The 15851-nt window shown below is 39.0% G+C and overlaps 1 protein-coding gene across 3 annotated transcripts in view; it reads left to right on the top strand.

Moving 5' to 3' along the window:
• Positions 1-1315: 1315 nt before the first annotated feature.
• LOC139716087 (tumor protein D54-like) overlaps positions 1316-15851 on the top strand; it is a 29208-nt gene continuing 14672 nt past the window's right edge. The window contains exons 1-4 of one of the 3 annotated variants that reach the window (XM_071627641.1): positions 1319-2545; positions 10675-10826; positions 12638-12786; positions 14772-14831. In XM_071627641.1, coding sequence (XP_071483742.1) covers positions 2083-2545; positions 10675-10826; positions 12638-12786; positions 14772-14831 — 824 coding nt within the window. In that variant the 5' untranslated portion in view covers positions 1319-2082. Of the gene's footprint in view, positions 2546-10674; positions 10827-12637; positions 12787-14771; positions 14832-15851 lie in introns of all 3 variants that reach the window. The other 2 variants (XM_071627644.1, XM_071627642.1) reach the window with 2 other exon arrangements.

The raw sequence follows: 15851 nt of genomic DNA, 5'->3' as shown, positions 1-15851 counted from the left end.
TTTCTACTTTGATTTGAGTTAGTCATGGTGCCAACCATTGGCCTCAATAATGCTCTCTTTTGTGCTAATGACTCTAATTGATAAAGAGACTTCCAATCACTTATCAGATTAGCCTATAAAGCAAAGGGGCGCAAAGGACACACTTTAATCATGTCATCTACATGGTAAGCAGTGGTATCAATTACTGTGTGCTCACTCAGAGAGATAACGTTTTCAGGTACTTGTTACCATGGAGATGCAGTGGGCGTACCAGAACTATCAAGACTCCCTAATTCAGTTAGAGAGCTTGAAGGAAAATTGATTATTTTTAAGCCCTGACAAAAGAATACCGGTACTTGGTAGCCTCTCTGATTTCATAATTAGTATGATTGTGTAGTGATATGCATACATTCTAAACACGCAAGCTGAATGCTTTTTTTCAATCTCCCTTTATTGGCTGAACTGGTTTATCCCTCTGTAGGCCTACAGTCTGTATGTTGTATTGTACATTGATGTACTTTTTACTCAAACAATTGTGTCATGTACAGTGTATCTAGACTGTAACTTAATTTGCCAATTTGGATTGCCATTCTACTGGACATTTTCCCACCATTATTCAAATAGGTCTAGTATCAGTAGTATGTAACACTGTAGACACTCCTTCATTTTGCAAAACATCCCCATCTTATACCGTGTTGCAGGAAGTTAACTTTAACCTGTTGAAGACTAGTCCCGAGAATACAACTTTATATGCCAACAACAGAAATTCGATGGTTTTCGATTTTGATCTGACTTCAAGCTTGATTTTCTCGGCTCAGCTATCAGCGACATTCGGATCCTTTTCTTGCATCTATGGCAGCCTCTGTCACATATATTTTACTATTAAATTTTGTAAATCAGTTGCGTCTGAATGTCAATTCTGCATTCAAACTGAATGAGACAACATCAGAGTCAATTTAAATTAGATTAATGTAAAATAGATCGATTATAGATACATTCTGTACTCCATTTACTGATTTGATTATTAAGTGAAAAATGGAACTACTTGTATTTACTTTGGTCAGAGAATCAGATAACATATAAAGATTGCTACTTTCATTTTGCAACTATAGACTATTTGTGACATTGTCCAACAAGCCAAACATAGAGTGATCTGGTGGAATAGTACTGTACAGCCAGTATCCTGTAAAGTTGGCACCGGGTATATGAAGATATGATACCACTTCAGCCCGCTGGATTGGTAAACAAAGAAATTCCCATACTTTGCCCTCTAAATACAGATGTCCTACATATGCAGCAGGTTGCCACGTCATAATCTACCTCTCTCTATCTCTTCCATTTGGAGTGACACTGGGGATGGCTAACAGACATCATTGGAGTTTTGTACATTGCTCTTGATCATTGCGATATGCTTGGCTGACTAGATGGGCTGCACTGTCAATAGGAAAGACCTCCAAGGACAGTTAGCATTAACAGTTTCAGTCTCTTTATGAGATCGTTCAAGCGCATTTTGGCAAATTTGTTCTTAGCAACGTGAAGCCGTCATCACAAGCCAATCTACATGACAGTACTTTAGTTAATGGCTGTTCTTGCATCAAATGGGTCAACCTTTTTTTGCTGTTTGCCAGGCAGAACAGAACACGTCATTGGCATGACTCGAACCTGTCGTTCCTGAATCTTGCTGGTGCGGTTTGTGTTAGCCAGCCTTCCTGTTGGAAACGTGAACCCACAATCATGATCTATTTTGAAATGCTTGAGTGATTATGTCAGACGATAGTAACATCTACTGGTAGGCGGTAGTTGCTCAGATACTGACGTACAAACTTGTATGGATCTCTCCTTGCTGGCGTAATTTTGACAGGTCTTTATTATTCTCATTTTTTTTTTTTTTTATGAGAGTCGGCCAGGTGTGCTGAGTATAAGCTCATCACGGTTCATGGACACAGCTGCTCAGCTTGTCATGGTATATGTACCAGTCTTTGTTACTGCTTGATCAATGTTGGCATTTGCACCGTGCTATACTGGATTCATCTGCCATAATGCCTAGTGTACAACAAGTGGTCAGTTGTTCGTCTTTGAAGCTGATAGATGTTGTCGTGAGAAATGGCCACCAAGCCCTCTGCAACCTGTGATGCTGCCATACAAACTGCTCCTCCCCGTCGGCACACACACTCCCCAATCCTTGACCACCGGCTCTACAACTTTGATGACAGTAATGCCGACTGGAGCTTCCTAGAGATGGAGAACTCGTCGATGACTTCAGAGAGTGGAAATCTGCCCGGGAGGCAGAAGGCAGGCCAGAGGCCTCCTAAGGGGACCACGCCCACTAAAGGGACCACGCCCACTAAAGGGACAACGCCCACTTTGCCCTCCCCTCAAGAGGATGGCTACTGCTCCCAGGAGGAAGGTAATGAATGGGAGGCGGAAGATGGGTACAAGTCTCCTCTGAAGAATGCCCCCAGCTATCAGACTTATCTAGCCTTAGTTCCAGACCTAGATGGAGATTCAGGACCGGAGACAACCTGCTCCTCTGCAGCTGAATCTACTTCTTCTCTTCCTAAAAAAGGTTATATTAAAAAAAGCAAGTTTTTTTCTCCCTTTTTATGTTACCTGTCAAAGAGGAATTATGGAAACGTATAGGTGAGTCATATGTGTGACAGAAGTACAGTAACTGTATTTCATGCTGTAGACGTTCATGTTCTTCAAAATACACAACTGAATTTAACTGGAGAGGTGTTCTCTTGGAAATATCTAATCTCTGTGGTGTAATTAGTATTTATTTAAGTATTAAACTAATTGATGTTTTTATTATCACAGCCTTTCTTGTGTGAAAAGTTCTTGCTTACATTTTGGAAGTCTTGAGTGGGCATACTGACCTTTGCAACCAGCATGCATGCCATGTAATGCACTATACAAGTACAAAGACAGGATTTATAGATCATGGTATCTCCTATTAAAAATACAGTATACTTCACATCTTTCTTTTAGTTTATCTGATACTAGGTTTATTTGTTCAGATTCAACCTTTTTTTTTCTTTTTTTAAACTATTCTTTTCATTTTAAGATTGTTCTGACTTTCCAAACTGGATGTATGAATAAAATTCTCCCAAGTTTTTTTGGGTGCTGTTCGTTATTCCGAAGGTTCACTGTTCCGAAGGTTCGTTATTCCGAAGGGTCGTTAATCCGAAACACGCAAATTCCCTATACCTAGAGGGTCGTTAATCCGAAAATGAAAAAGGGTTCGTTAATCCGAAAATTTGTGGGGTTATTCCGAAGGTTCGTTATTCCGAAGATTGGTTAATCCGAAAATGAAATTCGGAACAATGAACCTTCGGAATAACAAATCTTAGGAATAAAGAACCTTCGGAATAATGAACCTTCGGAATAACGAGCTGTAACCGTTTTTTTAAATCTGTCAAAATCAACCCGTTGAGGACGAGTCCGGAGTATACTCGGGCAGGTGTTTATGAGAAATGCATGTTGTAGCAAAATCAGTCCGTCCTCAACGGGTTAAGCTGCTTGCCATTGTTCCTACTGCCACTAAACCAAGTGAGTGACACTTTCATTTTTTTTGTCAAGCCCACCGGAGAGGTGCGGGGAGACTCTAAGGGATCGCCTGCGGCGTCTGTCCATCCGTCGTCCGTCCGTAATGCTACAAAAACTAGAATAACTCTCTACTTAGGACTTCAATTTCAGCCAAACTTGGAGGGAAGAGTGGTTATGCAAAGTTACACATTTTACCGAACATGAAGTACACCTCAAGGTCAAAGTCACAAGCAGGGGTCAACGAACTCTACGTAGGGCCCAATGTTTCGATTATGGCTCATAACTTTTGATGTGTATGCCTGTTTGTGACCAAACTTGGATGGTAGATGTCCCTTGGGGAGTAGAAGGTCACCATAAGGTCAAAGGTCACTGGCAGGGGTCAACAAATTTTTAGGGCCCAATGGTAAGTTTTTACGGCGCGTTTCGATTATGGCTCATAACTTTTGATCCCTATGTCCGTTTGTGACCAAACTTGGATGGTAGATGTCCATTGGGGAGTTGAAGTTCATCACAAGGTCAAAGGTCACAAACAGGGGTCAACAAACTTTTAGGGCCCAATGGTAAGTTTTTATGGCGCGTTTCGATTATGTTTCATAACTGTTGATCCCTATCTGTTTGTGACCAAACTTAGCTGGTAAATGTCCCTTGGGGAGTTGAAGGTCACCACAAGGTCAAAGGTCATGGGTGGGGTTAATGAACTTCAGGGAGTTAGAAAATATTAATTTCTTCTCAGTAGATGTGATTGGGTTAGATACATTTTGGCACTTGCCTTGTTTTTAGATTTATCAATTCATTTTATTACTTTTTTCAAAGAAAATTTGAGAGAACAAAATAACTTTCATGGTGACAAAATCTACGTAGATCTGGGATTTACAATTTACATTCATGTAAAAGTTTCTTGATGTGACTTTGCTTTAACAATCATCCCCAAGATATACATCTTCCTCACAAATATTAATGAATGTCTTCACAGTGGTCACTACCATTATACACGTTTAATCAGGCTTAATGCATTGAAGATTAGTCCAGAGTATACTTGGACAGATGTCTGTAGGAAATGCATGTTACAGCAAAATCAGCTTGTCCCCAACAAGTTAAGAAAGTAGAAGCTGATATGTTGATCTGAGTATAAAGATGTCAGTCAAATGATATATTTTGTGTTTGAGCAGTTTTCCTAGGCTTGAACATCAGCTTTTGACCAAACAGTCACCTAAAGATCACTACTTTGACTCACACACAGCACAGAAGGGGAAGTGTCTCGAATCAACCCTCCCTTGAACCCATTCTCTATAAAAGATTCAATCAGTTTTCAAAGGAAGAGGCAAGGTTCATGGATATTATCACTGAAGTCAGCCAAACTTTCTCATCCATCATGTGATTGATGATTGCATGATACTAAAGTGAAAGCTGTAGAGGGCTGTTGTGCTCTCTTGAGAAGCTCTCAAACGTGTACATGCATTGTGAATTGAAATAATAGTTTGTACAAGAGTTCAGCTCAGTTTGATTCAAAAGCATTTACATTATAAAACTAAACCATGCAAAGGGTATATTTTACAAACTAAGTTTATGTACATGTAGCAGAGCAGCAAAGTCTACCTAATTCTGCACAACTCTGGTCTCAAATGCACTCTACACATTGCTTATAAAGTCAATAGATGTGCCCTAGAAGTCATGTCGTTGTGGCCAAAGTCGAGTGCATGTACATGTGTAGGTCTTGTCCATTTCTTTTTATGCCTCTGCCACGAAGTGGTGCCGGAGGCATTATGTTTTCGGGTTGTCTGTCCGTCCGTCCTTCCGTCCGTCCGTCCGTCCTTCCGTCCGTCCGTCCGTCTTTCCGTCCGTCCGTAATGAATTTTGTGGACAAGGTAACTATAAAAAGCTGTTGAGGTATCCCAATGAAACTTGACATGTACAATTGTATGTGTATTAGGGGGTGAAGTTGTGCCTATCAACTTTTGGGTGCACGTGCTCAAGGTCAAAGGTCAAAAGGTCAAGGTCAAATACATAAAATTTCACTATTTCCACCATATCTATGCAATGCCTGAAGATATTTTCTTGAAACTTAGTGCATACATGTATTACCCAATTTAGATTCTCTGGTGAAAGTTTGGGTCGTGAGGTCAAAGGTCAAAGGTCAAAAGGTCGAGTAAAAGTATTAAAACTTCTTTTTTTTCTCTGTAAATTGGAAATTGTTCAAGGTATCTTCATGGAACATAGTATATACATGTACTGACTGGCAGTGATTATCTAGAGAATGTAGGGTTCATGGGGTCAAAGGTCAGGGGTCAAAGGTCAAGTGCAACACTTCAAAATGTTACTATTTCCCTCATGTTCATGCAATGCCAGCAGGATTATTTTTTTTTTTTACACTTGGTGTATGCATGTGTAACCTTATAGAAATTCTCTGGAGAGTTTTTTTTTTCTTTTTTTTTTGCCTCAAAGGTCAAAAGGTCAAAGATCAAGTGAAAGTGCTGAACTAACTTTTTCCTCCATATCTCGGAAGTGGCTCAATTTACATGTATTGTGAAACTTACTGCATATTTATGCATGTTCTACCTGAAAGTGATTATCTTATGAATTTTAGGGTCAAAGGCCAGATGAACATGGTAACAATTTACTATTCAGTACAGAAATTGCACTTTTTCTCCTACAGGTACCATGAAAATTACTCAATGCATAAATGTATGAATGGGTCAAAGTCAAGTTAAAGTCCTTAAATCCCCAAATACATGCTCTCCTATTCATCCAATTAAACCAAGGTCAAGGAAGGTGAACATTCAACACATTTGTGACAAACTTGTCATTTCAATATTTTGCCAGTTTTTTGTAAATGTAATCACACATTGTCCACATGTAATATCTAGACCTATTAGGAGAATCATGCATTATGGCGGAGGCATACCAGTCGCCATAGCGACATTTCTAGTTTTTTCCTTTCGCTATGCTGAAAGAGTTCTGAATCGGCCAAGTCCTAGCCTTTGTCCAAGACTTTCTCACTGTAGTATTTACAAGAGAAACAAGTATAAAAGGGTTGTCATGTTAGATTTATAAAGTTGAGCCACCAGTGAGAGGGGAGTGGGAATGAGATCATTTTGTGGAATGCTGCCTGATTTGCTGAACTCACTCACTCTGATTTAATAATAAATTTTGCCAAGAGCCTTCTTTTCCAAAAGTCCCAACCAATTGGCAAAACTCTGTTCTAAGAAGCTCATGCATTGTAGTGCATTTTACACTGGTGGCTGATGGGCATATCTGACAATTCCATTGGTTAAAGTAACTGAATTTTTTTCAATTCTGAATTATTCAGTAGGTGTTGTGTGGTGTGTGGGATTGGCTTTCTACTGGCTCATAATTTGTGCAAGTAATACTCATTCACAGAGACTCCAACTTTCCCAACTTTTGGCAGATCTCCCGTTTTGAGGCCATTTTTTCGAAATCTCCCTCTCTCCTGCTTGAGTTTCAATTTCTCCCACTGTACATCGTGTAGCTGTGTGTCTCCTGCTTAAAGGCATAATGTACCAAATGCAGATGAAACAAAAACCCATGTTTAGTGCTATAGTTCTAAGTTAAAATGTTTTACTAGTGATAGAAACAAGCAATGTAAACATTTGAATCATTATAATTAATATTAAGTATTGTTAAATAAACAAAATGTAAACAATAGTTACATGTACAGGTGTATAATAAAAATGTTTCTGGACTAAACCATCTACATTTATGGCTTATTGAGAAAAATAGTGATATCCCCTTAGGCTTTATTGCAAAAAAAATTACATGGTAGGATGTTTTGTGAATCTGACCTACACTTTATGCATTAAATGTGCTATCTCAAACATTTTGTAAATCACTGCTCCCAAAGGTACAGTGTAAACTGTACCTTTAAGATGTATTTTCTCTTGCTTTAAGGTTAGCTTTATCCAACTCACCCGTAATTTTGTCATGTATGTTCAGAAATAAGGCTATAGCATCAGAGAGCATCTGCAGTATCCCTAGAGCTACATATAGAACTTCGTAGCAAGGAACATTACGATATTGTGCGCATGTTCATGCAATCAGAGTCTCCAATTCGCAATGGGGGTCAGGCCGGAGATTGTCCTGTATATAAAGAGATGGCTGGGGTTTGGCGTCTCGGCATTCACAGATTTGAAAAGGCTCTTCCATTGATTCAATCAGCTTGGGCTCGCTATGCTCATCAACTGTCTGTGCTACAACATTAGGGTCTTTGAGGAAGACTAGCCAAGTCCTGGCTTATCACGAATTGAATTTCTTATTTTGTATTTGATTTGTATGGTTTTATAGTCACATGCATTTTGGGTACAGTGTACATGTTTGCACAATGATTCACTACCGGATGACGATTGAGAAGGGTCTAGTGGTTGTGCATGGTGACATTAGATTACATTTACTTTCTTTCCTTCTTTTTTTTTTTTGTGCAATATGGGGCACACACTATTGAATACCCTTTGTCCTGAGTATGGCATGGGTTTGCTCAGGAAACAATTTTTGTCTTTAATATTTACCTTCTAGCTACAGGCGCACCTTTATGCTCTTGTATTTTATGCAATGCTTTGTTTGTGTCTTAGCCACTCTAGGGCATGTGTTGTGGGAAAAAAAAATAACTACAGTGGCTTACAATGAGGGATAACTGAAAAGGTCATGGGTTCCCAAAATGAAGGACTCCGATTGGGTGAGGGCCAAGCTGCATGTGATCTTAACCCATTGAGGATGAGTCCCGAGTATACTCGGGCAGGTATCTATAGATGAGTAATGCATGTTGTAGCAAAATCAGTCCGTCCTCAACAGGTTAATTCTACACCATATTGTCAGTCAAAACATTATTTTTTTCCCCTCCCAATTTTTTGATATTGGTAGCAGTAAACTAAAAAGTCATCACAGTTCAATTTGTCTTGATCAATTGAGTGATATACCCGAATTGATTTAGACAAATAAAATGGTACAAAAAAAAAAAGAATCCTCTGTCAGAGTGTTTGGGGACCTAGCATGTTTTCTTTAAATGACAAACGCTACAAATGAACATTTTGATTTTTCTACAATGTTTATAGTGGGATTCATATGTGCGTACACTTACAAAAATTAGCTTGATAAAATATGAAGTTTTGCATCCGGATCCAAATTCCAAAATTTTCGCCTTTGAGGGCATCGCCTTTGAGGGCCTAAAAATCCACTGAATAGCGTGCTCAACATTGTGATCTGAATTCCAAGAAATCTTTTGATTATTAAGGAATTTCAGAAATACATCCGTAGCATGATAATTCACACTGTTCACAATTGTGTGAACTCTGGAGCAAAAAAAAAAAAAAAAAAAATCATACCCCCATCTAAAATTGGCACAATCGAACAGCTCACCAATGCATGGAAAAGGGTCACCATTTTGGTAGATTACGGGCACCCACAGTTTTGGCGACAAATTATTGCGATTGGCAATTGGCGGGATATTTTTGTCTGTCTGGACAGGAGCAAAATTCTCAGCATTAGGATCGCGATCGTTGAATATTCTGCTATTTTGTCTGTGTGGGTGTGACTTTATGTGTGTTGGATAGTATCTACAGTTGATTAATGTTTCGTTTTCTTTGCGGCCTGTGCTTCAGCATGTAGTCAGACTCGGCTCACAAACCGAGACAATGAAACGATGCTGTCATAAAACTTTCAAGTGGTGGACTGATTGGCGCTTAGCCTATCTGATGCTAATTGATGATACAGTAAGTGAATGTGATTGCAACTGTATTGAAGTCGCTGTCAATTCAATGATTGCCACACAGCAATTTGAAAGTACTTTTACTGCAGCGTGTACAATGTGCTCAACGTGAACCTGAGTCAATTTAGTAATTACGATATCAAAGTACTGTAAAAGATTTATTGTTAGGATCATTTCACATGAAAGTGCCTCTCAGGCACAGGATGTTGAATGTGAACAGTGGCAGTATTGAAATATCTCTCTCTCTGTCGTTGTTGTTTTTTATGGTTTGCTATATTTAGGGGATATGAGTCATAACACAATAGGCAGTTACCTTGTGTGGATGAATGGGAGGTTTACTGAGTGAAGGAGGTAGATGAAAAGCTGTAAATACACAAACCAACACATCCATTGTACTGTGAAGGCAGATCATGATAGATGTACTCATATCGGGACTGGCAGCCTGTGTTGTAGGCGCTTGTACAGCTCGCTCTGTGTACATCATCTGGAAGGGACTGGTATAGGTTGTGATGAGAGCTGTTGACCGCTGACTGGGTAGTATCAAGTGAATCTTCTGTTTCAAAACTGGTTGCAATTGGCAATTTACAATTTGCTTGAACCGGACTACATACAACTCCTTGTCAAAGGCAACAGTACATCAAGGAGGCTTGCACGTACACTGTATGTCAGCAGTCGACTGATTTTGACAGTGTTGGAGACATCTACAGTGTAACTTTATGCACTGATGAGAAGGGATGAATACTGCAGTCTTTAGAGGTCCATGTGCTTAGATGATCTGCTAAAAAAATAAACCTCTTTCCTGTGTTTGGATCTACAACTTTGTACCAGGAAAACTTTGGCAGTGATTGCCTTGAACTACCAACTCTACTCCAAGAATTATCACTGTGTTCAACATGCGTGAGCCTACAATGGATTTTTTTATTTCCAGTCAATGGCTAACTATTGAAGTGTTCTTTAGTGAATGACACTGTAACAAGACCGTATGATTATGTCATGTGACTGGATCATGTGATTACAGAATTTGTAATGCAATGTGTGAATTGTGCAGCCAGATTACAATGTGAAAGTTGAGGAGAGCAGAGAAGTCTGTGTTCTATGTTAAGGGCAGCATGAGCAATGATGTCTGAGTTTCTATTTGATGACAATCGGTTTTGGAATGGCTGAGACATCCAAAAACAAAGTAAAACAAAGCAATCATAATAAAAGGTGGGTCCCACCTTTTATTACAATCGCTCTGTTTTGGATATCTCAGCCATTTCAAAACCAATTTTCATCAAATAAATGTTGAATTCATCTTGGAATTACATGCTCTTTCATATTTCATTAGAAGCTTTTCATTATCTCACCAAAAAATGTTAGAAAAGATAAGTTAGGTCTCAACCGAAACTATACAATCCCTTTAATGTTTTTAATATGTTCATATTTTCCTGCAGTTTCTGATGAGCAGTCAGGAGGGCGAGGTGACTCCACCCCTCTGTTTGAACAGTCTCCAGCGAGCACCCCAAGTGAGCTGGCGAGTCCCATCAGTGAAAACCTGTCCATAGATGATGCGGAGAGGGGAAGACTAAAGACAGAACTTGCTGAGGTGACATTCTGTGCTAAAGACACAGTAACATGATTTTGTTGTGAATGCCAGTTCATAAGATTACTGTAAAAGTGGATATTTTCGCGCGACTAATATTTCGCGCCTTGCCGGGTCAGAAGAGTTTCACTTGTTTTTAATTCCGCGGAATCAAGACATCACACACAGGAACGTATGGCAAGCAAAAATATTCGCGTGCTTTTATTTTCGCGCTAGTTTTTGATTGCGCGAAATGCTCGAAAATTTCCACACCGCGAAAATTTCCACTTTTACAGTAATGCTAATGGCAATCCTTTCTCAGTGCTACATGTTCTGTTCATTTCGAAAACCATGAATAACGCCTATCAGCAAATGATGTGCATCAAAGCACGTCCTCATTGTTGATGGTGGTCTACTCCAGCATACAGTAGATATTCTTTGGCTGTGTGTATTCTTTAGAAGTTATCAGTGATACGTTCTGCACACAATTTGTTACAGGGATTCGTGAGTACAAGCCGGGCTACATTGTAGCTTTCCCATGCCATATCCCCATGCTGCCGAGTCTTAATTGTTTGGGACCGATTCATTTTTACATAGACCATTCATTACATTGTCTGTCTGTCATTCCTATAATTCATGAGAAAACGATGATTATAGATAATAATGATAGTGATACATAGTCCAAATAGTAATTCCAACAAGTTAGTAGCCATAGGGCCTACTGATGATTTCTTTTCAAGCTACAAGAATCTTTATTCATTGATAACCCCTGAGAAAGTAAAGCTGCAATACTTGAACCCCCCATTACCCCCCCCCCCCCCCCCAAAAAAAAAAGAATCATCTTTCTATCTGATCATGAGTAGATCTTGTCAATGCAACAATATCATAATTTTCCAGAATGATGTTAGTTGACTTTTAACCCTAACTTACCTGGGCTATTTAGCGAGCTTGAATTCCTGGGGGGGGGGGGGGGGGGGGGGGAGGCCATTATGGCCCCCCTTTAGATCTCGGCCGTTGATCACGTGATCGCCGCAAAATTTTGCATGAACATAAAGCTGGATGTAATCTACAATACCGTTCAGTTGAATTTTCAAAAAATTGCATTTTCTATCTTAAATCAATTAATTATGCAAATATATGCAAACAACCTCATTTTTCGTCTGTAATTGGCTTATGAAAGCTTATGGAATGCTGATTTTTGGTGTAAATATTCCTAGCGACATTCGGAACATTTGTGCGTAAAAAAAAATTCAGTATCAAATTTGATTTCTTATGTTTTTTATTGTTTTATCAATTGTTTATGTATTTCCTTGTTTTTTCGAACTTTTGCTTTTGTTGTTTTTTTCAGCATAATTTGTCATACACATTTTTGGAAGCATAATTATACTAAAATAAATTGATTTCAGCTGTTGAAATTAGAAATATGAATTTTTATGTGAATTAATTGAAAAAACACAATTTGTATTGACTTTGTACACAAAATCACGTTTTTGAGCAATTTTGGGGTTGATGAAAATTTTTTGAAAGGGCATGGCTTCGGAACGGTATGCCCGGGCACGACAAATTTGGTATCAAAAGTTGCGCGAGACTTGAAAGTAAAAAGTCAGTGAGCGGCGCGGTCAAAAAATTTTGCGCGCCGGAATGGTCGCGGAATTTGTCGAGGGGGGGGGCCATTATGGCCCCCCCCCCCCCCCAGGTAAGTTTGGGTTAACCAGTTGAAAACGGACTAATTTTGCTACAACATGCATTTCCCATAGACACTCCCCCGAGTATACTCGGGACTCATCCTCAACGGGTTAACGAAGTCAGTTATTTTTCCTGTCTGTATCTTATAGGTGGAGCTGGATATTGAAGCTCTGCGACAAACTTTAAGAGCCAAAGAAATCAGAGCGAAGGAAATCAGACGTCTCCTGGGAATCACACCGGTGGCTGTCTTCAAAAATGATATGAAAACAGGTTGGACAAACTTCAAGCAGTCCAGCGCGTAAGTTTCCCTGCGGGGGCTATCACGTTAGAAGCAGAAGGGTATCCCTGCCATCCACAGTCTGTGGAATTAGCGCCCCTTTGCTTTCCCAGTGCCTCCCTGAATAATGTATATCTAGAAGCGGATCCAGGAATTCTGTATGGAAAAGGGGAGGTGCCTTTACAAAATTAAAGAGGAGCGCACACGCCCCCATTTTTTTCTTGTTATTTCTTTTGTTTTAACATTTAAATGAAGATTTGGGCGCGCCCGGTTCGCCCCCCTCTGGATCCGCCACTGATATCTTCCAACCTGCGACATGTTGTACACGTAAACAAACATCCACACATGCACACACACACACTGACTGCACAAATGTGTACAAGAATGAGGGGAAAAAATCAAATTGTCTTGATGTACTGTACTAGCTGTTATTTTGACGAGGTTTAATTTGTGTGAATTTTGCGAATCACAGTTGGATTGTGAATTTAACTACACACAAAAATGTCACCATGAGCTACATGTGTAGGCTAATACTGCCCTTACGTACGATAGCGTTGAGGTCAATTTTCGAAAACAACATCTCACGAAAATGTAATACTATGTGACCTCCTCATTCAGAAAAATAACAGCTTATACAGATATCAGTAATTGCCAGAATTGCAAATGTACTTTTCTTTATTTTTTTGTAATCAAGGAATTTTGGTTTGGAAAAAAAAGAAATAAAAGATTTGCATAATTTACCACTTTTCCTGCAAGATGCAATGTATGTCTTGATTTGTAGAAAAGAGAAAATATAAGCATTAAACTGGCAATAAAGAGAGATGTTTAAAGTCGGCGTAATGCAGGATTTAAAGCATTTGCACACGATGATTTGATTTAATGGCATGTTAAGAGAGTTATGTTTTCAGCTCTCAAGTGACAGTGATTTCCTGAGGCCCTGACAGAAAGTAGAAGAAATTTGAGGAATAATTCCATGACTGTACAAAAAGGGGAGATGATTTTCTCTCACTTCATTTCAACACCTGTTACCATCCTCAAGCAAAATAACACTGGACAAAGTGAGCACATAATGAACACAGATAGTGCCTGTTCAAGAGAAAAGTGGGCTTTCCTTTGGTAGTTGCCTGTATTAGGGTCAAAAATTTAGTACAGGTATCATGTTTTATCAGTAGCAGGTGCAAATTACCTCAGCGAGGATTCCTGACCAATTAACCCGCAGACTCTGAAATATGGTAATTGTGTATAGAGTCAATACATGGCAGGCCCACTATTGGTAAGTGATGGGTTAATTGTAGTTTACTTGCAGAGGTTGCATGGGCATGTTCTCATACAACAGGTCATCGTAAGATTAGATTTAGTGTGAATTGGTTTATTATGCAATGAAAAAGATATAACCTTATCGGGGCACTGTGAATGTGGGTTGATTGTTCCAGCAATTCCCTGTATCCCAAGCTGGGGAAAAACAGAGATTATGAGTTTTTTAATCGGTTTCTGAGTCATTCCAGAAATAACTCAGATATCAGTAATGGCACAGGAAACTGTAGAAAAGACCATTGTGATTATTGGTGGTTAGTTTTCCTGATACTTTGAATTCTCTGACATCACTTGCTCGCATGCCAGACACGACATTTTGCCTGTTTAGGCAGATCTGTAGAGGGCTGTAGTAAAGAGTGTCACATTTACTGTATATATCTGGTAAAGACATTTAAATGTTTGTAAACTTCTTCTCTCCAGGTTCAGAATGAGATGAGAGAAAAATTAATTTTTGTATAAATTTTCTTGTGTGAGTGTCGAATCTGCACTGTGAGATACCACTCAACCCATGCCCATATGTGTACAATGATATATATATATATATTTTTTTTTTTTTCCACCAGAAAATAATATTATTCCATGTTGTGCAGAGTGAATGTAGCAAAACTTTCTGGGGGCACCATTTTATGATTTCAGAATGTGTGATAATTGCGCCGCAGCTGTCTAACAACCTCTGACCCTCCTCCCCCTAGGTATGTGAACACGTCGAACAAATTTTCCGAGTGGAATGAAGCTGTGACCACGTCGTCGATGTATGTACACTGCTTGCGTTTCTTGTCAGCATCCTGTCTCGTAGTGCATATTGTCTGTACTTTCTTCACCTTCACTGCATCCATTTCTCTCCTCCATATTTTCTGAATCCTCATAGAGCATGGGTGATGTAGTGGAGCTGCCACAGCCTGATAACAAGCTGCACCTGCACTCAAACAAAATTAGGCATAGTTTTCAGTAACTCTGGAAAATCAAATCATCGATTGTGCCATTGACATCTGATATGTACTGTACACAGTGCATTAAACACTTTTGGGAAAGTATGAAAAGTGTGAATCCAAAATCAAATCAAGCAGTCTTAATTTTCCATCCCTATATATTTTTTTTGAAAGCATTTGATACCAAGAAAGTAAAGGTCTACCAACCCACAGAATTCTACTCTTGCAGATAATTACCAACTGCAACAGGTAATGGCAAGTAAAACGAAAACAACTAAAAAGTATACATGTACATGTATATCAAGGTATTTAACAAAGCTACTATTAACTTTCTTTGTGATGTAATTTACTATTTAATTAACAGTAATGAAACTTTCGCCATCAGATTTAGGCAAAAAGTAGAAATAGCCAAGTAAACACATGAAAGCTAAAACTGTTGGTTGTTAGAAGTGGAAAGTTAAAATATGAGAGCTGATATGAAGGGACAATGAACTCGATGATAAGTTACAGAACGACAGAGACAAAAAAGAGAAAGAGATACAAATATGACAGTTTTAAGAGTTTTACCTGTCAGCATTATCCATAAAGTAGAATTTCACCGTCTACATTTATCACAACCAGTAATTCTTCCTCTCATTGATATACATCTTTTATGGTTACATGACATTTAGTCCTCTGGAATAGAACCCATGGCTGGCTTCAAATTTAAGATATTAGATATATAGCGTGAATGCCTATTACATGTGGTTTGAGGTTCCCTCGCTTTCGAAAGAAAAAATAGTATAGCTTTCAAGCAACTCATCCTTTTGTTAATCTTTATGACAAGGGACTCTCTGGCATTGG

The sequence above is a fragment of the Diadema antillarum genome, unplaced genomic scaffold, assembly GCF_040938485.1.
Source record: "Diadema antillarum isolate AM-2024a unplaced genomic scaffold, OU_Dant_1.0 scf00000060, whole genome shotgun sequence".
NCBI classification, from domain to species: Eukaryota; Metazoa; Echinodermata; class Echinoidea; order Diadematoida; family Diadematidae; genus Diadema; species Diadema antillarum.
The sequence above is the reverse complement of the archived record's forward strand: the minus strand, read 5'-3'. Positions and strand labels throughout refer to the sequence as shown.